Here is a 25,153-nt window from a genome sequence, read left to right on the forward strand (position 1 = left end):
TTTCAGCAGCCATGTGTACTTATTCACAGAGAATTGGGAAATAGTTGCAGTTCAGGGATGGCCGTTCCTGCTTCACAAAGATGGCGTCTTTGACTCCCCATTCAAACCAGCATTCCTCCCTATCAAGGATGTGCACATCCTCATCCCCGAAAGAGTGGCTACTGGCCTGATGTGTTAGCTCTCCTCTGTTGTGCCATCCTCTTGGCTAGCATCTGTTTGGTTTCCCCAATGTACAAGTTATGGCAATCCTCCTGGCACTTAACAGCGTACACTTTTTTTGCTTTGTTTGTGCTGGGGACCCGATCCTTGGGGTGGACTAATTTCTGGTGCAACTTCTGGCAATGTGTGTTTTGGGGTTTGAAAGCAACTGAGACGTGGTGTTTGGAAAATGCGCATCTCAACTGTTGAGAAACTCCTGCCACATACGGAATCCCACTGGTTTACACTTAGACAGCTGTTGTCCTTCTCCTCTTAGATCGTCTGGTGCACTGTTTGGGCGTCTTCCTGGCTTTGACAAACGCCCAGTTAGGATAACCACACTTAACCAGGGCCTGTTTAATGTGGGATTTCTCCCCTTCCCCAGCCGCTGTGTCAGTGGGGACGTTGTCAGCTCGTTGGTCCAGTGTCCTGATGACTCCTACTTTGTGCTCCAGTGAATGATGAGAGTCAAACCTTATGTACTGATCAATATGTGTTGGTTTACTATAAACATCAACAATCAAATGTCCCCCATCACCAATTGTAATTTCACCGTGTAAGAAGGCTAACCTGTCGTTTTTCACATCCACCCTGGTGAACTTGATGTGGTTGTCCACAGAGTTAATGTGGTACATCCTGAGGTTCAATTTTAACCCAGGTGTTGTCCACAAATCTGAACCAATGGCTAGGTGGTATCCCTGGTTAGGACATCAGAGCCTCTTTTCCACTTCCTCCATATGCAAGTTGGCCACTACAGGTGAGACTGGGGAACCCATAGTACACCCATGCCTCTGCCTATAGTACTGCCCTCTGTATGTGAAGTACGTGGACTGAAGACACAACTTCTGGAGCAAACACTTGGTCAGCGTTAAGGGTGGTCCTATTGCTAAGGGTGAGGGCATTTTGTAATTTCATACAGACTACCTCCACTGCTTCATCAACAGGAACACACGTAAAGAGACTTAACATCATAAGAGACCATTGTTTCATCCTCTCCATAACGATGTCCCTCACTTGATCCACAACATCCAGTGTTCTGAATGTGATGGTCATTACTGCCTGTCAACGGGTTAAGAAGAGATGCCAGAAACTTAGAGATGTTATACGTAGGTCACTGAGTTAATCATATAAACAATAGGCCGTAATGGCACATTATGTTTATGTATCTTAGGTAACCCATAGAGACTAGGTGTAGCTTCCTCTGGGTATAATTCTTTTTCTTTTTTAATGTTTTTCCCCTTTTTTCTCCCCAATTGTATCTGGCCAATTACCCCACTCTTCCGAGCCATCCCAGTCACTGCGCCACCCCCTCTGCTGATCTGGGGAGGGCTGCGGACTACCACATGCCTCCTCCGACACGTGGAGTCACTAGCTGCTTCTTTTCACCTGACAGTGAGGAGTTTCACCTGGGGGACGTAGCGTGTAGGAGGATCACGCTATTCCTCCCAGTCAAGACACATACCCACATCCGGCTTCCCACCTGCAGACAGGGCCAATTGTGTCTGTAGGAACACTTGACCAAGCTGGAGGTAACGATTCGAACTGGCGATCCCCATGTTGGTAGGCAACGGAATGGACCTCCACCCCACCCACACGCCCTCCCTGTGTATAATTCTATCTTAAAATCTTACAACGCTGTGATTGCAACTGTTCCCCAATCCTCTATGAATAGTACACATGGCCATTGTAACGCTAGTTAATGGTCACGGCAATTTGCATATGAAAACGATCATTGTTTTGGTCGTTATGCCACTGTATTGTTTACAAGGGTGGGGATACCTGCAGTCAGTTGAGACTGAAGAGGTCATTGAAATGAGTGATGAAATGTTTCTCTCAATATACGTTTGTGGCCAGACGAACTGATTCATCTTCCTTACCTGGATTATTGGGCATGCATACAGTCATTGGCCCATTATGTGCTGTTTACTTACTTTGAATATTATCTTTATAGGCCTACTCCTAATATCTAATAGTGCATATTAATTTTATTTACAAGATGGTAATGTGTTAGGTGGGCCTGCGTGCTTTTTAGCATTGCATTCCAGTCTGGCATACAAGAGGACGGCACAATGCATCGGGTACAGCGTTCAGTTTGTTTCTGGCAGAAACTGACTGTGGTTGAAATACAAATGCTCATGTGGCTCAATGGTGTACTGCAGATATAAATCTTAAAAGACTATGGAAGAAATTCTGTCAATTTATTTGGTGACCCAAATAAAATCCCTGCGACCCACCTGTGGGTCCTGACCCAGTGTCTTAAAATAACTGGTTTAGAGCCTTGACTCAGTTTGGGCCACAATGGAATCACTGTCAAAAATCTGCTATTATATAAAAAGGTCATTGTACGAACATTGGCGTCAGAATCTGACTCAGCTGACATTTTTTACAAGTCAGTAAATATGAATAAGTAACAGGCATTTCAGTTGTCAGTTGGAGGAGGAACATTACTTTGGGGAAGGCCAAAAAGATAATCATGGATGTACTTGTTTCACTCGGTCCTTCAGTGATGAGTGATCAGTGAAATAATGGTTAAAAACACCTTTCTTTTCATTCGACTTGACCTTGAATGTGTCGAACTTGCAATCCATTGCAGAGGTCTTCAACGTTTTTCAGGCCAAGGACCCCTTGGCTGATAAGAGACATGGCGGAGGGACCCCCTATTACATACCGTATAAAATTGTGTTGCTTATTAAACCGTGACAACAATAATGTGTAGGTAGGGCGGCCTATAGTGCCATGTATAAAAGTACGCTGTAATGATGTATACAATGCTAAGCCATTAAAATTATAATTATTGACAGATTCATATATTTATAGAACAATCCAGTGAGTGAAGTAAATTCTTCATGGGGCAGTACGAACCTGTTTCATGCCATAAGCAATCATCAGCTGTCTTTTGGGTTTTTTTGCTCCTTATTTGTTGAGCACTTTCCCTACCGTTGAGTGTTTCTTTTAACAACGTTATATTTATAGAACATGTTTTTTTGTAATTCTTCTTTTATTTAGGAAGATCAAGAATGCATATTGACTTACATTACTTGTACAGAAGTGAGCTGAATAGGTAGAAGATAAAAAAACACAAATGTTATATATATAAACCTATATTCCCATACACATATGTATATGTAAACAGAGCTATATACATTATCTGTAACAGGGGTGCTTTACAGAACATGTTTTAATTCTATATTGACATTTTTTACATTTACAATTTCACAGTTTTAATGGGATAGATACCATGAAGCATTAACTGTATGTGTGGATGGCACAGCTCCTACCTTAGTGAGAGGTGTGACCCTAGTGAGGGTCACACAGCTGGTCTGTTCTAGGGCAGGTAGAAGTTGTCAGGCAGAGGCCATATCAGCCTCAGGCTGCAGTCTTGACCTGTACTTGCTTTGCAGGTAGGTAAGGGAGGAAAATCCACTCTCACAAAGATATATGTCGTTGCAAAAGGTAAAAGGCTCCTCATTGCTCTTGCTGTCAATTGTGGGAAGGGTTTCTGGCAAGAGGTCCAGGCCTGGATGAGTGGTCTTGTCTCATACATGTTTCTGTAGGTACTGTCAGTGGATAGTTCGATGAGCTGATCCTCCTCTGTCACTGTCCAGTTTGAGCCATCTGCTGCATGGTCTTTGAATAGAAATTGTATCCATGTCTTCTCCCTGCACCAGGAGTCAGCCTCACAAAACTATTTTCCAAATTGACCCTCGAGTGCCTCCAAGTGTGCAACAATTGCGCGTGTTGCATGAGGCGAGAGCACTGCAGAATCTCCCAACTCATCCACTGATGGAGACATGGAAAAAGTGCCCCCCCCGTCTCACTCCCTCCATCTTGTGATTTCTTCAGAAAGCCTTCCATTCTGCCATACAGCTGGATGGCATGTGTACTGCAGCCTTGCAAAGAACTGTTGAGTCTGTTCAGCTCAGAGTAAACATCTGTAAGATATGCAAGTTTAGTAACCCAGACAGCCTCACTGAAATTTGCAGCCAGCTCTGCGCAGTTTTGGCAAAGTTAAAAACTCCTGAATAGACGTACGTAACTCGAACACGCGTGACAGCACTGCTCCACGCGAAAGCCATCAAACCCCTGAATGGTAAAGTAGCGTAGTGTGTTCTTCTCCCACAGCAACACAGAGAGAGGAAAAGAGACGCGTTTGCAAAGCACTCTTCTTGACAACATTGACAGCTTTCACGACAGAGTCCATGACGTCTGACAATTCAGCACTAATTTTTTTGGCAATGAGAGAGTATGTTGCATGCATTGCATCCACGTCACTTGGGGAACCACACCTTTGACAAGTGCTATTAGTCCACTTTTTAAACCAGCCTTGGCTCTTGCACCATCAGTGCACATCGCAACACAATTTGCCCAGGGTACGTCATTTTCTCTGAAAAAACCATCGATCACTTTGGAAATTTGCTGTGCGTTCAGGCAGCTGCTTACAACACAAAAATTCCTCCTGCATTTCATTTTGGCCGACAAACCGCACAAACGCCAAAAGCTGAATGTTGTTTGACTCGTCCGTGGATTCATCCAATTGTAATACAAAAGCCTCTGCCAACTGGTGCCCTGTGCGGGACTGTTTTCTTAATCCCGCTCCCGCCCACTCCTGCTGGATTTCTGACTATTACCGCCCGCACCCGCAATGTGCGTGTTACACTCCCGCAGTGTGCTTGTCCACTCCCACCCGCTCCCTGCCAACATTCTGACCATTCAGGCCCGCACATTAGAATTCCGTGGATTTTGTGTCTTCTCCCATCCCACAGGGAAAACCCATTATTTTACTGTGTACTATTAACAAAGGGATGCATACCTGTCGGTAATAGCGGAGCAAAATTATGTTCTAGTGCATAATTACATTGATTCTAGTGCAATAATTACATTTATATTATTGCATAATTACATTGATACTAGAGCAATAATTGCGTTGATACTAGTGCATAATTACATTGATACTCGTGCAATAATTACAGATCTTCCAGTGCAATCAGTACACCTATTCTAGGGCAAAATTAAACTGTAATTATTTGACTTATTATGATAGAACCTATATGGTTTGTGTTGCTGAGGTTGTTTTACGTTTCCCTGTGTCTTTTAATGGATTGATAAGGAGTAACGCTCCTCTATTCTGTTCTCCTCTGCATTCATGCATGACATTTTGATGTGTATCAAACATATTGCACCATTAAATGCAACCAAAAACAAATCGACTGCTTTGCAACTGGGAGGAGACCCCGTGGTAGACTCAGAATTCGCTGGAGGGACTACATGTCCAATCTGGCCTGGGAATGCCTTGGGATCCCCCAGGAGGAGCTGGAGGGCATTGCTGGGGAGAGGGGCATCTGGAGTGCCCTACTTAGCTTGTTGCCACCACGAGCCGACCCCAGAGAAGTGGCTGAAGATGAGATGAGATGAACAGTATATTTAATAATGATCTGATTAACACTCATAATTATATTTTGAATCATAATCTTGGGCAAAATGTTTAGGCTAACTTCTGATGTCTTAATATTTACCAGATAATCAATATGATGAGGATGATGACGAAATCACTGCAAATTTGTGGCAGGAGGCCTGGTGCAAACAGGTCCGGTACCCCAGGTGCTCCGATTCCTCCCACAGTCCAAAGACATGTAGGTCAGGCGAATCAGCCGTGCTAATGCCGCATTCGTTTATGCCTGGAGATGGGAGGTCGTAAGTTGGGAACACGTCATTACCGACATCCTTGCGTTCGAGCTACCAGGCGGGAAAAATCATGGACACCCGCAATGCTGAGCACCAGAAGCTGCAGAGATATTTCATTCATATGGAAGAAGTCCAGAGTGGATTTCAAGACAGCTCGCTAGCAATGTTGTCATATTTTCGTCAACAATAGGCTGGAATCAAATACTTTTTTATATCATCATGGTTCAGAGTTTTCTTCTCGTTATCATTGCCAATGAGCATTTTCAAGTTAGTGACCTTGTGATTGGCGATAGATTAACCTTTTAAAACCGCTAATAACAACTAATATTTAATCTTATATGTTTAACCAACTATTGTATAGGGTATCTTTATTGATCTAAAAGCATACCATGCTGAACATCAAACTTAAAGGTGTTTTTAAAAGCATACAATCTTGTAAAGGTTGATAAAGATTAATATTATTTTACCATTGACACTGGGCAGCCATGTTGATGTGACGTCATATAACTCCGTGTCGTGAACTGGGGCTCGAGAAAAGAAACCCGAGTTCGCGACTAGGAACTCTGAACTCGTGCCGTTTCATTTGATTTTTCCTAGTGGGAACTAGGAATTTCCGACCTCCGAGTTATAATCGAACGCAGCATAAATGTGTGTGTGTGTGTGTGTGTGTGTGTGTGTGTGTGTGTGTGTGTGTGTGTGTGTGTGTGTGTGTGTGTGTGTGTGTGTGTGTGTGTGTGTGTGTTGGCCCTGTGATGGACTAGCGGCCTGTCCAGGGTGTCTCCCCGCCTGCTGCCCATTGACTGCTGGGATAGGCTCTAGCATCCCCGCGACCCTGAGAGCAGGATAAGCGGTTTGGATGATGGATGGATGGAAAAAATAAATAAATGAGGGCAGCAAGTATGTTGGCTCCACGGTCAGTGACAAACACAACACGGCCAACTAGCAGTGACACATCTGTTCCAAACACACGGAGTTTCCCGAACAGCAGGTTCCTGGTGTTCTTTCCTGGTTTTGACATACCATCACGAGACTGTAATGGTTGTTTGTGTAATGGATGGTGCTGGAGGATGTTTTGTGGTAATCCTCAGTCCATATAGCTGTTGTGATGGCACATCCATATGTTTCCGTGATGGGCTTTATCTCCGTTACCACTGACGCCTGCAGTGCCTGAGGTCTCCCCTCCACATGTCTGGATGCAGTGGTTGGATGAGGTCAAACAGCTTTTACATCAAATTTGCCATATTTAGTGACTACATTAACAACGTCTTTAACTATGTCAACAAAGCCTTCCCGGCGACGAAGTCATGCAGCCAAATGTCTACAGCAAAGTGTGACACATTTCTGGGTTATATCTTAATACTGTGTGCAGGGAGAAGAGCCTTATCTTTGAAAGACAGCTTACTGTGACTGGAGAGAACAGAGCAGGTATGTCACCTCAACCCAGAGGTGCCAGACTTGTGCTCATTCTCTCCTTTTTTCCCCCTTTGGATAGGTGCCCGCTAAGTGCAATATAAAATAAGAACATTTGCAAATACTGAAACTACCGATTGAGCAGGTTAGCATTAGGATGTATGTTGGATTTATCCAGGAGATATGGAATGTACATGCAGGTCCGTCATTCCACCGCTAGGGAGGGCCACCCATTTGGGGGGGAAATTATCCTCCATCTTCCAACAGGGACTTGAGGGATGAGGGTCTCTTTTTTTTCTGGGAAGTTTCTTTAGTTGTTATGATGTTCTTGAGTGTGTGTGTTATTGTTTTGTGTTAAAAGTAGGGGGGATCTGTTTTTATTTTTTTCTCGATGTAAGAAATCTGCATCTGTGGAGGATATTACCTTATACAATATAGCACACAAAACTAAAACTTTGAGTATAGGCACCACGTGGTTAATGTAATTTCTCTAAATGTTAATGTGCTCCTCAGCCCAGTCAAACAGACCAAAATTCTTACAAAATTAAAAAGAGAAAACCGATATTGCATTCTTGCAGGAAACCCACATGACAGGGCTAGAACATGAAAAACTCAAAGACAAGGCTTTAAATATGTATTTTCTTCCTCAAATGGATCAAAATATACAAGAGGGATAGTTATTTTGATCTCTGGAAGAGTGATATATGAACATACGTATATCTACTAACAAGGAAAGAGAAGGCAGATTCGTACTGATAAAGGAAAAACTTGATGGGATTCTGTTTACTTTCTATGATGTATATATTCCCCCCCAGCTCAGAGTCAGATTTTTATATAAAAATACTGGATAGAATTGCCATAGAAGCACAAGGGACTCTTGTATGTGGTGGTGATTTTAATACCACTCTTAATCCTCACCTCGACTCAGCCGGAACAAGAATATTTCAACCCCAAAAAATGACAAAGAAAATAAACTCAATAATATCAGAAATAGGACTAATTGATGGTTGGAGACACCTGAATCCATCATTTAGAGACTATACATTCTTTTCACCCCCGCAGTCAACATACTCTAAAATCGATTATTTCTTATTATTTGGAACGGATAGCAGCAGGGTGCAAAAATTTCATATTGGAACAGTGGACCTCTCCAATCACTGCCCAGTGTATCTGTCCTTAACAACAGCACATACAAAGGAAGCTTAGACATGGGGGATTTAATTCTAGCATGTTGAATAAACATAGGATTGAACAGTTTGCAAAGGAAGTATCAGAGTATTTAGAATATAACTATAATGGAGAGATGTCTCTGCCTGTGCTCTGGGATACCTGTAAAGCAGTAATGAGAGGGAAGATGATTGCGTTAACATCCTTTCTTAAGAAACGAGCAGAAAAACTCAACACCCTTCAGGTTGAACTGAAAAACCTAGAGTCACTACATAAGAACTCAATAGATCCCAAAATTAAAGTAGAATTAATGAGAAAAAGAAACCAGATTGAAGATATATATATAGAGAGAGAGAGATGCACAAGAAATCCAAAATAAAATTATATTTACTAAACAAAAGTACTATGATGGTGGCAGCAAATATATAAAATTACTGGCCTGCAAACTTCAAAAACAACAGGCAGATAACATGATATATAAGATAAAGGACCCCAAAACTAAGGGCACTCACCAAACAAAGATCTCAAGATTGTTTTAAGGAATATTACTAAAAATTATATTCACAACCTCCGGTTGATAATGACCAGAAAATGGAGGCACTACACAAATCATTAAATTTGCCAACCCTTACAGAAGATCAAAATAAAGCACAAATTTCACAGATAACAAAAGAAATTTACTCAGCTATAGCCAGATTGAAAGTTAACGAATGCCGGGGCAAGGACGGATTCACTTTGGAGTAGTGCAAGAGTATGAAACCTATTCTCTGACACCTATTCTACTAAGAACATTCAACTGGGCTCTAACAAAAGGGAAATTCCAGCTTCATGGAAAGAGGCGATTATCTCAGTCATACCTAAGGAAGGGAAAGATAAATTAGATTGTGCAAACTACAGACCAATTAGTGTACTAAACCTTGATTACAAATTGTTTACCTCAATCATCACCAATAGACTTGAAAAAAATGTACCCGAATTATTAATATGGACCAAACATTCGTTCTGACACATCAGACTCACAATAACGTTAGAAGATCTTTACAAATTGTTAGACATATAAACCTAAATAAAATACAGACTATGATGATAAGTTTAGATGCCGTAAAGGCTTTTGATTCTGTTAGATGGAAATTCCTATTTAAGGTTATGGGGAAGATTGGGTTTAACCAAGTAATTATTAAGACATTAGAAGCCCTGTATAGCAGGCCATCAGCCAAACTAAAAATCAATAGCGAGCTTAGGTATTCTTTTCTATTCGAGAGATCCACAGCACAGGGCTGCTCATTAAGTTCGCTTCTATTCGCTGTTTTTTTTCCCGAACCACTGGAACAATGGTTTAGACAGAACAACATGATTAAAGGTATAAAAATGGCAGCAGGGGAACAAAAACTGGCCTTATTTGTGGACGATATTCTTGTGTATCTCTCAATTCCAACAGACTCTCTACCTGTGCTAATGTCAGTGCTGGATGAATATGGGTCATATTAAGGCTATAAACTAAATGAGCAAAAAACCCAGGTCCTTAATTTAACTATAACCCCCCCCTCAGTATCTTTGTTCTAGTTATCAAATGGTTGGGGATAAAAACATTTTTTTAAATACTTGGGAATTTTTTTTTGCCTATAGACTTATCCAAATTAGGAGAAATTAATTTCGGTCCTCTAAAAAAGGAAATTATAAATGATATTAATAGATGGAATTTAATTCCTTACCTAAATATCAGTTCACGTATAGATTCAGTAAAGATGAATATCTTACTAAGATGTTTATATTTATTCCATTTGGTACCTATTGAAATACCAGAACAGTATTTCTTGGAGTGGGATAAAATGATCTCTAGGTTTATTTGGGCTGGGAAAAACCAAGAGTAAGATATAAAACTCTACAATTATCAAAGGAGAGAGGTGGATTAGCTCTTCCATGCCTGAGGGATTATTATAGAGCAGCTCAGATTCGGCCACTAGTGGGTTTGTGTAAACCTAGCTATAGATCAAGATGGAAAGAGGTAGAAAGTTCAATGGGTAAGGGACTACCAGTTAACGCATTAGTTGCGGATCCCTCGTGAAAGTCGTCTTTCAGACCCCAATAATCCTTGGATAACTAGTTCCTTAAAGATATGGACTGAAATAATTAAAAGGCACCAATTGAAGGGCAGGACTGAAATTTTCAAATGGTTTGCCTATGATCCGAACTTTATGTCCAGTACATATGACACAAGGTTTAGAAGCTGGACTGGAAATGGCCTTAACCGCATACTGCACACTCTTAAATCAAGGTATGGTTTTGAGCTTCCATGACCTTAAGGACAATTTTAGCCTGCAAAATCAGGATCACTTTACATACTTACAAATCAGACATTTTATTGGCAAGACATTTCCAAAAGATGACACCATAATGGGAAAGGAAATCCTTGACATTTTTCAAAAGCTCATAAAGATGCTACTTACCAAAAGAATATCTAAATTCTGCCCTTCAAAATGTAAAAGGAGATCATACCCTGAATATTAAAGCAAGATGTGAAGCAGAGGGTAATTTCACAATAACACTTGAAGATTGGAACAGGATCTGCAGACAGCAATGGTTAATGACAAGCTCTCCCCCCTGGAGAGAATTCAGCTGGAAGAATGTGACTCGATTCTTCTCTACTCCAACGCAAAAGCCTAACTGCTAAAATCAGACTGTTTGCTGGAGATCCTGTGGAAGAACATTTGCAAACCACTCCAGAAAATGTAGTTGTCCCCACAGACAGAGGAACAACTCCATTTTCTGGAGTTGTCCCTCTGTGACTCCATTTTGGAGAAATGTCCACAGTGTCTTGAAGGCAGTTTTTAAGATGAAAATCAATTTTAATTTTTAAAACCATGTTTCTTGGTGATCTGGAAGAGCGCCACTGTGCAAAAAGTAATAAATACTTGTTAAGGGTGTTGTTGGTGACTTATAAAAAAGCCTTCACGAGAAAATGGCTTAGGAAAGACACACCATCCATAAATGAGTTTGACTTAGTGTAAAAGATATTCACAATGGAGAGAATTACATTTAAACTAAGAACTCAAATTGACATCTTTGATGAGAAAACAGAAACCCATAAAAAAAAACTAGAAACAAAGGACACAAAAGAAACGGCGTATTTATTAAGGAAAATAATGAATTACACTGCTGCATCACTAGCACAACACGTCTTGGCACAAGTACTCAATGAGAGAGGTGGACGGCACACTATGTATTTTGTTGCTGGTCACGTTCAGTGTCGTACTGAGCACATTTAGCTCCCTGGAGTTTTATTATTTGTTGTTTGGGTTATTTGTTTCCATGTTACTGTTCATGTTAGCGGTTCATCTGCACACGGCGTTTAGTGGGAGAGGCATTTCATCTCATCTGGGTGGCTTCGTCGGTCTAGGCTGACTACATATATCTCCAACCTTATAATCATCCTGAACACTGACCAAGTGTGTCTGCTCCTGAAGCTGTGTCCTCAGTCCGTGTACTTCACATACAGGGGGCAGTACTATAGGCAGAAACATGGATGTGTTATGGACTCCCATTTTCCTCTGTAATTGCCAACTTGTATATGGGGGATGTGGAAAAGAGGCTCTGATGTCCTATCCACGGACACCACCTAGCCATTGGTTCAGATATGTGGACGACACATGGGTTAAAATTAAATCTCAGTAGGTGCCACATTTCACCTACTAAAGACAGGATGTTGTGTTGCTATAAAGCCCACTGAGGCAAATTTGTAATTTGTGATAATGCGCTATACAAATAAAATTGACTTGGCGGTGTTTTGTGGACAACAAACTGCTCCAAACAAATTGCCCTAGTGGGATTAATAAAGTTGATTGTGTTGTATTGTTATATTAGAACATCAAGCATTCTATTCAATGTTAATTTCCTGTTGGTTGTCTTTGTATAAAAATGTGCTTCAAGTTAAAAAAAAGAAATCTTGACACCATGTCATGGTTATGGAAGACTATAGGGCAGCAGGTTCTGGCAACCATCCATTCCACCCATTATCCAAACTACTTATCCTGCTCTCAGGGTCACGGGGATGCTGGAGTCTATCCCAAAAGTCACTGGGCGGCAGGTGGAGAGTCACCCTGGACAGGCCGCCAGGTCATCACAGGTTCTGGCAGTTGGTGTAAATTCTTTAAGACATACTGGCATGTCAATCATTTAATTCCACTCTGACAATAAATGAGCAAGACAAAAGTCTCTTAAGAGTATTGTCACTCTGTAATATGCTCATGAAACGATGCACAAAGCATAGCTACTTCAGTGTGTACCCCGACCTCAGAGCGCACTCCCTTGATACCTTGCAGCCCAAACATGCTTACTGTTACAATCACAATGGTATGTACCTAGGGTTTCTCTCTAATCCTGTTTGGAGGGAGTAACTCATCTTTATTGCTGGACTGTCATTCTAAGTGCCTTGACACACCAGGCCGACAGTCGGCCAATGTCGGGCCGTCGGTGAGTGTCTGTGACCCTAGTTTTTGTGATGTGTCCTGCACCGTCAGCACTAGTCGGACCCCTGTTGGACCCCTGTTGGCAGCTTTTCGGCCAATTCAGCATGTTGAATCGGCAGAGCTTGTTGGTGAGAGAGATCACTCCGATTGGCTGTTCAGCGTAGCGAGTCAGTGCAGAATGTACATGCTACTTGGCCGTCAGCTGCAGTCTTTGCGATGTGTTGAAGTGCTACTTTTTGGCCCAGACGGCAGGTGACATGAGGCAACGCAACAGTTGGCCTTCATCGCAGCTAGTCGTTTTCATGTGTCTGGGCCCTAATGGAAAACAGGACTTGCTCAAAGAGTTTATAGGTCAGGTCTCCTCTTGTCCTTATCTTCCAGCTCATAATTCGCCAGAGCTGTTTGTTCAGATTTTGTTAGACTCAAGTGAGTTTCTCATACATTTGTCTGCTATCAGCTAATGGTTAACGCTAGGCCTTTATTAGCTGACATGGAGAAGGCACTTTATAACACTACCTTTGTTTTGCTACATCTATCCAAGCAATATAGTATGAAGCTAAACATGGTATTGGTAATACATGGTCAAAGGTTAAAAGTAAGCAAACATCGTGTATGATTATATGATAGACAAATTGCCTTCACACTTCTAATGCGCCAGCATGTCACTAGTTTGTGAGTGCATCTGAAACTAATTTTAAGATTCGATAAGTGGCTTAATTGTGGCTCTGTATCCCATCTGTGTGCCATAAATCATTTCATCAGATTTCATGAGGAGTCTGAAGCTGTGGCAAGAATTTGGAATCATATAGCTAACCCACATCTAATCTTGTCACTTATGGTCCTATAGAGGCATGAACGCCTCTGCAGGAGCTTTAACGAATATCAGTTTAATGGAATTTTGCAGCCAGTTCTAAGTCAGAACTGCTACTCAATATTCAGCTCTAGTGATATGTTGACGATAATCATTTGGTGCAAGTTACATCTGATCTACTCAAGCAAAAGTGATCAGAGTAAGGTTTGTGCATTGTTTCTGCTGAGCTTGTGGGAACTGTCTTTCAGCCTACTACCCAGCAGTCACCACAGGATGAGCAGGAGAAGCTTCTTGATGAAGCAGTACAGGCTGTCAAGGTCCAGTCCTTCCAAATGAAACGATGCCTAGTAAGTTAGTGTAAATGTTCTAATTTTTCCAATTTTTTTTTCTAATTTAAATCCTAAACCTGTAATTCTTTGTATATACAATAGTTCTTGATTCAGATCAGACATTGTCAAAACTACAGTATTGTCACAGTATTACCATTCCCATTACATGTCATCAGTAAAGTGAATGAAAATTTCATATGTGCAGGACTTACTTGTCTTACCTTAGATTTATATATAGTCAGTTCTAATTATTTTGTGCCATATTCATGTGTCCTTAACCCGATCCTATTTATTGTCTGCAGGACAAGAACAAGCTAATGGATGCTCTGAAGCATGCCTCCAATATGCTGGGTGAGCTGAGGACATCCATGCTGTCTCCAAAGAGCTACTATGAACTCTGTATCCTCACATGAGGGTCTTTCACGTAGGAAAATATAGCCTGTGAGGGAAAACAATCTAAGTATGTTTAGGTGCATTTACTGCAGCCATTTTTTTTTCTTCAATTTGTTGTATCATCCTGGTCGGCCTAAATTCTTTTTTAATTTACATTGACAAGAAATGCTATGTTTGGGTAACAGCATAGTATATTACACCAACCAAAAGGATATAAATAATTAACTTTCTTTTATTAAGCGGGTGAAGAGAGGAGCAGAGCTGTCAACTGATCACCACCTGGTGAGTTGGATCAAGGAATGCTGCCAGACAGACCTGGCAAACCCAGACATGTAGTGATGGGCAACTGGGAATGTCTGATGGAGGCCCCTGTCCATGAGGTCTTCAAATCCCACCTCCGGAAGAAGTTCTTGTGTATCTCGAGGGAGGCTGGGGACATGGAGTCTGAGTGGGCCATGTTCAAAGCCTCTATTGCAGATGTGGCAGGTAGGAGCTGTGGTCATACGGTCATCAGTTCCTGTCGAGGTGGCAGCCTAAGAACCCACTGGTGGACACCAGCGGTGAGGGAAGCCGTCAGGCTGAAGAAGGAGGCCTTTCGGGCTTGGTTGGCCCAGGGGTCTCCTGAAGCAGCAGACAGGTACCAGGAGGCCAGAAGGGCTTTGGCAGTTGCGGAAGCAAGAACTCAGATGTGGGAGGAATTCGGCGATGCTGTGGAGGAGGACTAATTTATTGTCATTAAAAACAATGTGCAGGTACATGTTAAAAATGAAATGAAGGCTGTGGCTTCACCAAACAGTGCAAGACAGACACAGACAAACACAGCAAACACAGTATAAGATATACACATATGAAGACCAAAAGCTAAAAATAAGTTAAAAAAGAGCAAGAGTACAAAATATTTAAAAATATCTACAGACATTCAGTGGGTAGCCAGGTTCAGATGGGCAACAGCTTGTGGAAAGAAGCTGTTTTTGAGCCTGGTAGTGCGGGCTCTGAGGCTCCTGTAGCGCCTCCCAGAGCGCAGGGGGGAGAACAGTCCATGGTTGGGATGGGTGGGATCTCTGCTGATGTTGAGACCCCTTCGAAGGCAGCGTTCGTGATAAATGTCTTTTGTGGCTGGGAGCTGGGTACCGGTGATATCCTGGGCCGCCTTGACGAACGCTGCAGAGCTTTCTGGTCTACTGAGGTGCAGTTGCCGTACCACACTGAGATGCAGCTGGTCAGGATGCTCTCTATGGTGCAGTGGTAGAAGTTGGTGAGAATTTTGGGGGCTAGACGGGCGCTCCTCAGCCTCCTCAGGAAATGCAGGCATTGTTGGGCCTTTTTCACAAGGGCCTGGGTGTTTAATGTCCAGGAAAGTTCTTTGCTGATGTGGACTCCAAGGAATTTAAAGCTGGAAACATACTCCACCCCATTAATGCATATGGGGGAGTGGCTGCAGCTTTTAGACTTCCCGAAGTCCACAATCAGCTCCTTCGTCTTCTGCACATTGAGGACAAGATTGTTGGTAGTACACCATGATGTGAGGTGCTGAATCTCATCCCTGTAGTCCGTCTCATCATTGTTGGTAATACGGCCAGTGACTGTGGTGTCATCTGCAAACTTAACTATAACATTTGAAGGGTGAGTTGGCAGGCAGTCATGGGTAAAGAGGGAGAAAAGGAGGGGGCTCAGACACAGCCTTGAGGGGCACCTGTGCTGAAGGTCAGGGTGGAGGAGGTGTGGTCCCCTAACCTAACAGACTGAGGTCTGTTTGTCAGGAAGTCCAGGGTCCAGTTACAGAGGGAGGGGTTGAGGCCAAGGGAGAGGAGTTTTGCGGGGATGATAGTGTTGAAGGCAGAGCTATAATCTATAAACAGCATCTGGATGTATGTGTTGTTAAGTTCAAGGTGGGTCAGAGCAAAGTGCAGGGCAATGGCAATGGCATCCTCAATAAGTCAAAAGGAGCCAGTTGAGGTGGTTCAGGCATCTGATTAGGATGCTTCTTTGGGCACCTTCCTTTGGAGGTTTTCCAGGCACGTCCAACTGGGAGGAGACCCTGGGGTAGACCCAGAACTTGCTGGAGGGACTACATGTCCAATCTTTCCTGGGAACGCCTTGGGATCCCCCAGGAGGAGTTGAAGGGTGTTGCTGGGGAGAGGGATGTCTGGAGGGCCCTACTTAGCTTGCTGCCACTACAACCTGACCCCGGAGAAGCGGCTGATGATGAGATCAGAAAGGATTTATTTAAACACTAACCAGATTATAGCAATTTAGAATTGTCAGCTGTGTGATCAGTTAGTGTTCCTCCTTAACGCAAATTCAGATATGGCCATCTCTGATGAGCTCCACTACCTAGAAGTCTATCTGACTGATGAGTTTGCCAAGGGACGCAAGGTTGCTGATCTCTATGAGCTGGTCCAGTATGCAGGCAACATCATCCCTAGACTGTAAGTAAAAAATTTTTAACCAAACAGCTATACATAATTTTTTGCCCGTTATGTCTCACATTTTTGTGTACAACATTGCTTTCATAATAGGGATTGTTGAAATTGAACGGTAACTGAAAGGTGAATGTTAACATGATCTCTTGTGACTAGATTAGATTTTTGTACTGCTTAAAGTTCTCTTTTAGTGTGAATCCTTAAATCAACCCTGTTATGTTACTTGAGATCTATAATATGCAATAAATCTTGTTTAAATTCCTCTCTTTCCTTTGCTTTTCCCTTCTGCTCAGCTACCTGCTGATAACAGTGGGTGTAGTGTACGTGCGTTCCTTCCCTCAGTCCCGTAAGGACATCCTGAAGGACTTGGTTGAAATGTGCCGTGGTGTCCAGCACCCACTGCGGGGCCTCTTCCTCAGGAACTACCTGCTACAGTGCACTCGCAACATCCTCCCTGATGATGGAGAGCAGACAGAGTATGAAAATGATGTAATAATGAAATACTGTTAATCAGTGTTAGGTTGATATTATCCGTAAATCAGATGAGGAGATTGATCAAAAGATAAAATGGATTAGAAACATAAAATTTTAACATGAGACATTATGCAACAACAAATCAGCCAGGGGATTCAAGGTGCAAACTTTTACATTTTCCCATTTAGCACATAGTTCAAAGCGACTAACAGCAATTAGATGTTTGTGTGTCATCCCAAATATATTATAGAGCACTTAATACTCATAATAAAATAGCCAAGAGTGTGTTTCATGACAAGTGCAAATAGTGTTGTTGTGCAGAATTAGGAACAAGATGTTGTTTGTGTTTTGCTTTACTTTTCTTATTCACAACTTGCAAATTTGGTAAATAAAGGAGAAAACAAGGAAAATCCAAGCCAACTTATATCCCGTTCTCAGTTCAGCCCAATCAGTCCAGCAGGTGTGCACAGCTGTATTAATTAAACCTGCAGGGAGAGGACTTACAATTTGTGTTAGGAGCTGCCTAATATATGTTACTGAACTGTGGTCCTGTAGAGACAACCACAGAACGTTATAACCAAGTGTTTTTGCACAGTATGTAGATCACCAACAGTGATGGAAGTACAAGTAGAGCTTTCAACTTACAAATTAGTTTAGAGACCGGGTAGGTCTCCAAGCATAGTAGACCCAGGAAAAGAAAGCTTTTAGACTTTTCTTGAATCAAATAAGAAAGTCTCTAGTGATGATGGAAGACAGCCAACATTCCAACCATTTTGGGGCCAGGTGGTTGAAAACTTTAAAGCTGAACCTCACTTACCCAGATTAGCTAGCCTAGCTTTGACACAATATTGGCTTTACATAGCTATTAGCCACCATGCTGTCCTCCATTTTATTTGCTTACTGGTCATCATGTTGTTGACCTGTTATTAGTTCTCTGTGTCACTCTGACAAGATGTGACAAATTCATGGGTCTCGAGGACAGATGTGACATTGGATTCGAGCAAGTGTGTCTACTGCCTATCGTCCAATACCATGGCCTAGATTATGTTCAGTTAAGTCCCAAAAGTTGAAGGCCTCCTTTTAAGTTGACTGACAGGGCCACACGTGTTCTAGCATGTGAGCTATTGTCAAAGTGACTAAACTGCTAGCAGGATTACTTTTGTTCACTTGCTTCCCCTTTGCTAACATTCTTTATAAAGAGTAGTTTTTGTGGGCAGAGAAAAGTTGTTCAGATGCTACTAACATAAGATAAGGGGATTCATGCTAAAAAATAATGTTTTGTGGGACTGTAGGTTAATCAGCTCCACAAAACCATTCCCTGACCTGAAGACCTCTATGGACGTTTTTATTTTAGTGTGGAATGTGTTCGTTTTGTGCATGTGACAAACTGCGTTTCAGGATTCAGTAAGAAGTTAGCTATGAATATCTGGTTCTTATAAATTCAGAACTGGTTCCAAAGTCTGAGGCTATTCTGGTTAGCTAAGATTTATCTCTGAATGTGTCATGTATCCCTGAATGGGTTATTGCATGCACAGATTGAGCATTTTTATTGTTTTGCTATACCAGGAAAGTGGTATAGCAATCACATGGACAAAGAAAAGGCCTTCTGGATCAAAGTTTTGTGGTCAGATGAAACAAAGATTGAACTTTTGGCCACAATGACCATAAGTATGTTTGGAAGAGAAAAGGTGAGGCATTCAACCCCAAAAGCATTATACACTGTCAAGCGTGGTGGTGGTGGTATCATGCTCTGGGGCTGTTTTGCTGCCACTTGAACTGGAGCATTGCAGAAAGCGGATGGAACAGTGAAGACGGAAGATTACCTCAGAATTCTTGATTCTTCATCAAGCCATCAGCCAGAGGGTTGAAGCTCCAACTCTCCAGGCTCACCTTCATCTGCTCCCTACTCATTACAGATCACAATGACATTTGTAAATGTCATATTCTACGGAGACTCCCACCTCAGCTCATCCATCAACCTGCCTGTCCCCATTGTAAACAAGAAAGGGCTCAGAGCCGATCACTGAAATAATTTCACCTCCACCTTGAACCCATCCATCATTCCTACCTCACCATGGTCACAACGCTCTCATAAATATCCTGCACCTCTCTTACATACTGCAGCTCCTGACTTCCTCATACAATACCACACCTTGTTTCACAGCACCCTGTCATTTGCTTTCTCTAAATCCACAAAGACACACTAACTCCTTCTGACCATCTCTGTACTTCATCAATACTCTCAAAGCACACTTAGCATCTATATTACACTTTCCTGGCATGAAACCATACTGCTGTTCACTAATTGTCACCTCTGTTCTTAACCTAGCTTCCACTACTCTTTCCTATGACTTCATATTGTGGCTGATCAACTTCATACCTCTGTAGTTATTACAGTTTTGCATATCACCCTTATTCTTGAAAATCAGTACCAGTATACTTTCCCCTCCACTTCTCAGAAATCCTCTCTTTCCAAGATTGTATCAAACGATCTAGTTAAAACTGCACTGCCATCTCTCCTAAACATCCCCATGCCTATGTCATCAGTATGTCATCTGGATCAACTGTTTTTCCACTCTTCATCCTCTTCATAACTTCCTTCACTTCATCCTTATATACAGGGTAAATAGTTATTTACTGGATATTTATTTACAGGGAGGTTATTTACAGTATACTAAACAGTTCTCAATCCGGTCCTTGTATAACCAAAGTGAGAGCTGTGTCCGCATTCTCGGCACAAAGTCAAACATGTTTTTTTGGTGGGTGTCGGACTCCACCAAGGTTGTCCCTTGTCTCCGTTTCGGTTTGTGATATTCATGGACAGGATCTCAAGGCGCAGCCAAGGTGAGGAGTGTGTCCGTTTTGGGAACCTCAGAATTGCATCTCTGCTCTTCGCAGATGATGTGGTTTTGTTGGCTTCATCAGAACGCGACCTCCGGCGCACACTGGTGCGGTTTGCAGCTGAGTGTGAAATGGCTGGGATGAGAGTCAGCACATCCAAGTGTGAGGCCATGGTTCTCTCCCGGAAAATGGTGGATTGCTCTCTCCGGGTTGGGGATGAGTTGATGCCTCAAGTGAAGGAGTTAAAGTATCTCCGGGTCTTGTTCACGAGTAAGGGTAGGATGGAGCGGGAGATTGACAGGCAGATTGGTGCAGCATCAGCAGTAATGTGGACATTGTACTGGACCATTGTGGTGAAGAAGGAGCTGAGCAGGAAGGCCAAGCTTGCAATTTATCAGTCGATGTTTGTTCCAATCCTCACCTATAGTCATGAGCTTTGGGTAGTGACCAACAGGGTGAGATCGCGGATACAAGCAGCTGAAACGAGTTTCCCCCGTAGGGTGTCTGGGCTCAGCCTTAGAGATAGGGTGAGGAGCTCGGACATCCGGAGGGAGCTTGGAGTAGAGCTGCTGCTCCTTCGCATCAAAAGGAGCCAGTTGAGATGGCTCGGGCATCTGATTAGGATGCCTCCTGGGCGCCTTCGTTTGGAGGTTTACCAGGTACGGCCAACTGGGAGGAGAGGCCAACTGGGAGGAGACCCCGGGTTAGACCCAGAACTCGCTGGAAGGACTACATGTCCAATCTGGCCTGGGAACACCTTGGAATCCCCCAGGAGGAGCTGGAGGGCGTTGCTGGAGAGAGGGACATCTGGAGTGCCCTATTTAGCTTGCTACCACCGCGACTCGACCCCGGAGAAACGGCTCATGATGAATGAATGAATGAATGAATAAACAGTTATTTAAAGGGTGGTGTGGGCTTTATGCATAGTGTCCATGTAGAGAGGGTGCCGAAGGGCAGACAGCTATATTGCACTGTGTTTGTGCATGCGAGTGTGTGTGCATGTGTGCAGGTGTATGACATGAGAAAATCAGACTGCTTTGTCATCTCTTTTGACGAATCTCTTAAAGTCCTACAGACCGAGCAGATGGATGTAGTGGTCCAATACTGGAGTGAGAGTGAAGAGAAGGTGGTTGTCCATTACCTGGACTCTCAGTTTATGGGACAAACCCAAGCAGAAAAGCTGGTAATGAAAATGAAGAATTCTCTATCTCCACTGGATCTGAACAAACTCTTACAAATACCCAAGGATGGCCCAAGTGTGAACTTCAGGTTTCTGGGGTTATTTGAGGAGGACAGGAGCAAGGAGGACCCAAATGCTAGAGGGTTAATAAACCTAGGAAGCTCTGGTCTATGTACTGTGTATGGGAGTTTTCAACAGGTGAGAAGGAGACTGGATGAAAGATAGGTGAATTGCTAAGAGCCCTTTGGCAGCTTCATGATACACCAGCCAGGTGGGATGACTTCATTGAAATCACCATAGTGTCAACCTTCCCCCTCAAATTCTGTGTCCACAGGTGGGTGGAGGTCTTGACAGTGGCAGAGCGGGCCATCGAGATTTGGCCATCTGTTCAAAGATTTGTTGACAGCTACAAGAAACTCCCAAAGAGCAAGGTGCCAGTGTCAGCATCATATGTCGTGCTCAGAGAGGCTGCTCGGGCCCCCTTTTTTGAAGCCAAGCTACAGTTTTTTTTTCGTAAGTGGCAAGGCAGCTCAAACCATATCTTGAAGCTTTTCAAAGTGATGACCTTATGATGCCTTTTTTGGCAAAAGAGCTTCAATCCATTCTGAGGAGCTTGCTTTCATGTTTCATGAAGACGGAGGTTCTCATGAATATCAAGACACCCCTCCAATTGCTCAAAAATGATGTACTTGACAAAGCACTGCATGTGCCACTAAAAGAGGTTGACATGGGCTTTGCCACCAAACAAGCTCTGAACAAAGCCTCAGAGAAGCTCCATGAAAATCCGCTGCTGGGCCAACAGTTCAATAAAGAATGTGTTGCCTCCCTCTCTGCAACCATAAAGAAACTGCGGGACTGAAATATGCTGCTGTAAGACACATGAGCTCCCTTGATCCAGTCACCACGATCAGTGAAGAGAATGGTGCCATAACCAAGTTTGAAAAGCTCCTACAGCTGCTTCTGAATGCCAAATGGCATACTGCACAGGACTGTGACCAAATCCTCGGTGAGTACAACATTTTCCTGACTGAGGTGGTTCAAAACCACCAAGAAGAATTCCAGGAGTTTGTCTACAGAAGTGGCTCCTGCCAAGTAGATACATTTCTAGGAAGATTTGCAAATGGTAAAGCAGAGTATGCAACTCCTTGGAAGCTACTGAAAGGCCTATTCACACTGTCACATGGGCGAGCAGCAGTTGAAAGATGATTGTTGGTTAACAAGGACATGATGGTTGGAAACCTGAAAGAGAGTACTCTGACATCACTACGCCTGATCAAAGATTATGTGACTGGTGGCTCATTGGAAGGAGTACTACCAAGAACTCTCATGCAGCATTGCAAAAAAAGCCAGAATGTGATATTTTCAGTACCTGGAGGATGAAAAAGGGAAGAAAGAAGAATCTGCAAATGAGAAGAAAAGGAAAGAGCTCGGCTCCGAAATCACAAAAGTGGCCACCAAGAGACAGAAAATAATAGCCAGCATCGAAGCAATGCAACAAGAGGTGGATGTAATGGCAGAGAAGGCTGAAAGAAAGCACGACTTCACATTGCTCACAAAGTCTAATGCTTACCGCAAAAGTATGACAAAAAAAACAAACAACAAGTGACTGTTCTGGATGCAACTTTGTCAGACCTTAAAGCAAGACTTCAAAGGCAGAGGTAATCCAACCCCAACATTGTTCCTAGAGCTACGCCAGACGTCTTTTCAGTAGTTTATGTTGTGTTTTGAAATTCTTCTTTTTTTTTCTTCTTCAACCTCATTCTGACATTCAGGCTATTTTAAGTTGGACTTTCATTTTGTTTCAATCTCTATTTAGCTCTGGGATTTAGCTGCCCAGCTCTGCTGTTAGTCAGGCCATTCTAATGGCTCTTGCTGTTGACGTCAAGACTACAAGTATTTCAGATGCACCTATCTAACAGCTTGTTTTCTCAAGGTTTAGATTATTTTATTATTTTATAATTGTCTTTAAATTCTAGAAATATGAAAATTTCTGCTGTATGAAGCACTTTAATTTCAGTAAAGCTTACCAGTTAAATTCTAACTCTTTGAGTTGTGTTGTTGTTGTTGTTGTGTGTCAGTGGTTGTTTGACAAAAGTAAATTTAACTTGAACTGAAATTGAGATTTTATGCATCAACATCAATACAGCTATAGGGGTGCATACTACAACCCATTACAATACCACCTGTTAAACAATGCTTTGACAATAACACACAGCTTACAGTGTACATTATGGTGTGATGTTACTTTATTGCATTTTGAAATTGTTGCAGAGGTAGAACATAGTCAATTTTTTTCCAAGTTTGAAGTTCATATGAGGGACCTGGAGTATAAGCTAGTGTTTGGGGTGAGTATTGTAACTGCCACAATTCAAGTAAGTGTAACACAGAACATGTTGATGTGTGTTTGTTGAGGAGAGCTTGTAAGTAAAAAATCAAAACAAAAACATACCAGTGCAAGTCACATCTAACAACAAGAGGAGGCCAGATGACCTTATTGTACAATTAGCAGTAGCAGTAATGGGTATAGCAGTCACCTGTAATGAACGTGAGACACTTCATCATGAACCCTACATCATTAAAAAGGAGGAATAAAACCGGGGTTAAATGTGTCAATACCAGGCCTACCGGTAAATTATATGACCGTTTGTGGGCAAGTGCTGCCCTGGATTGTTAGGTAAAACAACTGGAAATGTTCTAAAAGTCGTGGGAAATGATTTATGAAAAAGAGTGGTAACGCTGATTTCACCTTATCCCAGAAGTGCCAGACTTGTGCCCGTTGCAGTCAATACTTTTGCACATTTGTTGCAAGAAAGTCCTGTTCATTTCCATCTTTGTTGTCAGTAACAACTTAGACATTTTTCTAAATGGCAGGCTTGCCCTGCTTTGCTTTTTTGTTTTTTTAGGATCTAAGGACAGGATGTTGTGTTGCTTGTAAAGCCCCTTGAGACAAATTTGTAATTTGTGATATTGGGCTATACAAATAAAATTGACTTGACTTTACTTGACTGTTGACTTACTTTGATTTTCTTTTCAACTTCATTCGCTGACGACACGCTTGTGGTTAGCGCTAGCTAAATCCCAGGACCCGTAGTTTTTTGTTTCGTTTTTGTTTTTAAAAAAAAAAAATCTTTAATGCCTGCTCCCACCTGTAGCAAAGTTAAAACTGCCAGCTTCTGTGAGATTTGCGTCTTCTACTGTGCTGCTCTCAGCCAACATCATGTTGAGGGCAAAAAAAAAAAATTCTGTTGTATCAAATGGACAAATAAATCACAACATGACTAATTCTATCATTCTGACAAGAAAGGAGACAATAGCATTAAAAATTGAACTCTTGGTTCAGCTTTAATGGTTCTTAATTAAGTAAACCTTACAATGAGCCTTGACATGTAATGTAATACCTAGATACTCTGCGGTAAAAATGCTTCTTAAGGCAGGTTAACATGTTTCTATGTATGACAATATCACATTATTGATTTTCTTACCTGATGGCCTTTCTGATGATGCCCCACAGAGGATCAGAGGAGATAACTGGTGACATCAATGACTCCATCGACTTTGTTCTGCTGAATTTTGCTGAGATGAACAAGCTTTGGGTGCGCATGCAGCATCAGGGCCACAGCCGTGACCGGGAAAAGAGGGAGAAGGAGAGGCAAGAGCTAAGGATCCTGGTGGGAACCAACCTGGTTCGTCTCAGTCAACTTGAGGGAGTCAATGTGGAGAAGTATAAACAGGTGTGTGTGTGTGTGTGTGTTGGTTGGTTTTCTGCTACTAATGTTCAA

General features: G+C 42.4%; 1 protein-coding gene across 1 annotated transcript in view; it reads left to right on the forward strand.

Moving 5' to 3' along the window:
• The window catches only part of vps35 (VPS35 retromer complex component), a 117,438-nt gene that overhangs the window by 2,954 nt on the left and 89,331 nt on the right, over positions 1-25,153 (forward strand). Inside the window, exons 3-7 of the mRNA XM_056278242.1 lie at positions 13,983-14,081; positions 14,366-14,462; positions 16,762-16,885; positions 17,173-17,355; positions 24,886-25,105. Of these exons, the coding sequence (XP_056134217.1) occupies positions 13,983-14,081; positions 14,366-14,462; positions 16,762-16,885; positions 17,173-17,355; positions 24,886-25,105 (723 nt within the window). The remainder of the gene's footprint in view (positions 1-13,982; positions 14,082-14,365; positions 14,463-16,761; positions 16,886-17,172; positions 17,356-24,885; positions 25,106-25,153) is intronic.

Source organism: Lampris incognitus, chromosome 4 (assembly GCF_029633865.1).
Source record: "Lampris incognitus isolate fLamInc1 chromosome 4, fLamInc1.hap2, whole genome shotgun sequence".
Classification (NCBI taxonomy): domain Eukaryota; kingdom Metazoa; phylum Chordata; class Actinopteri; order Lampriformes; family Lampridae; genus Lampris; species Lampris incognitus.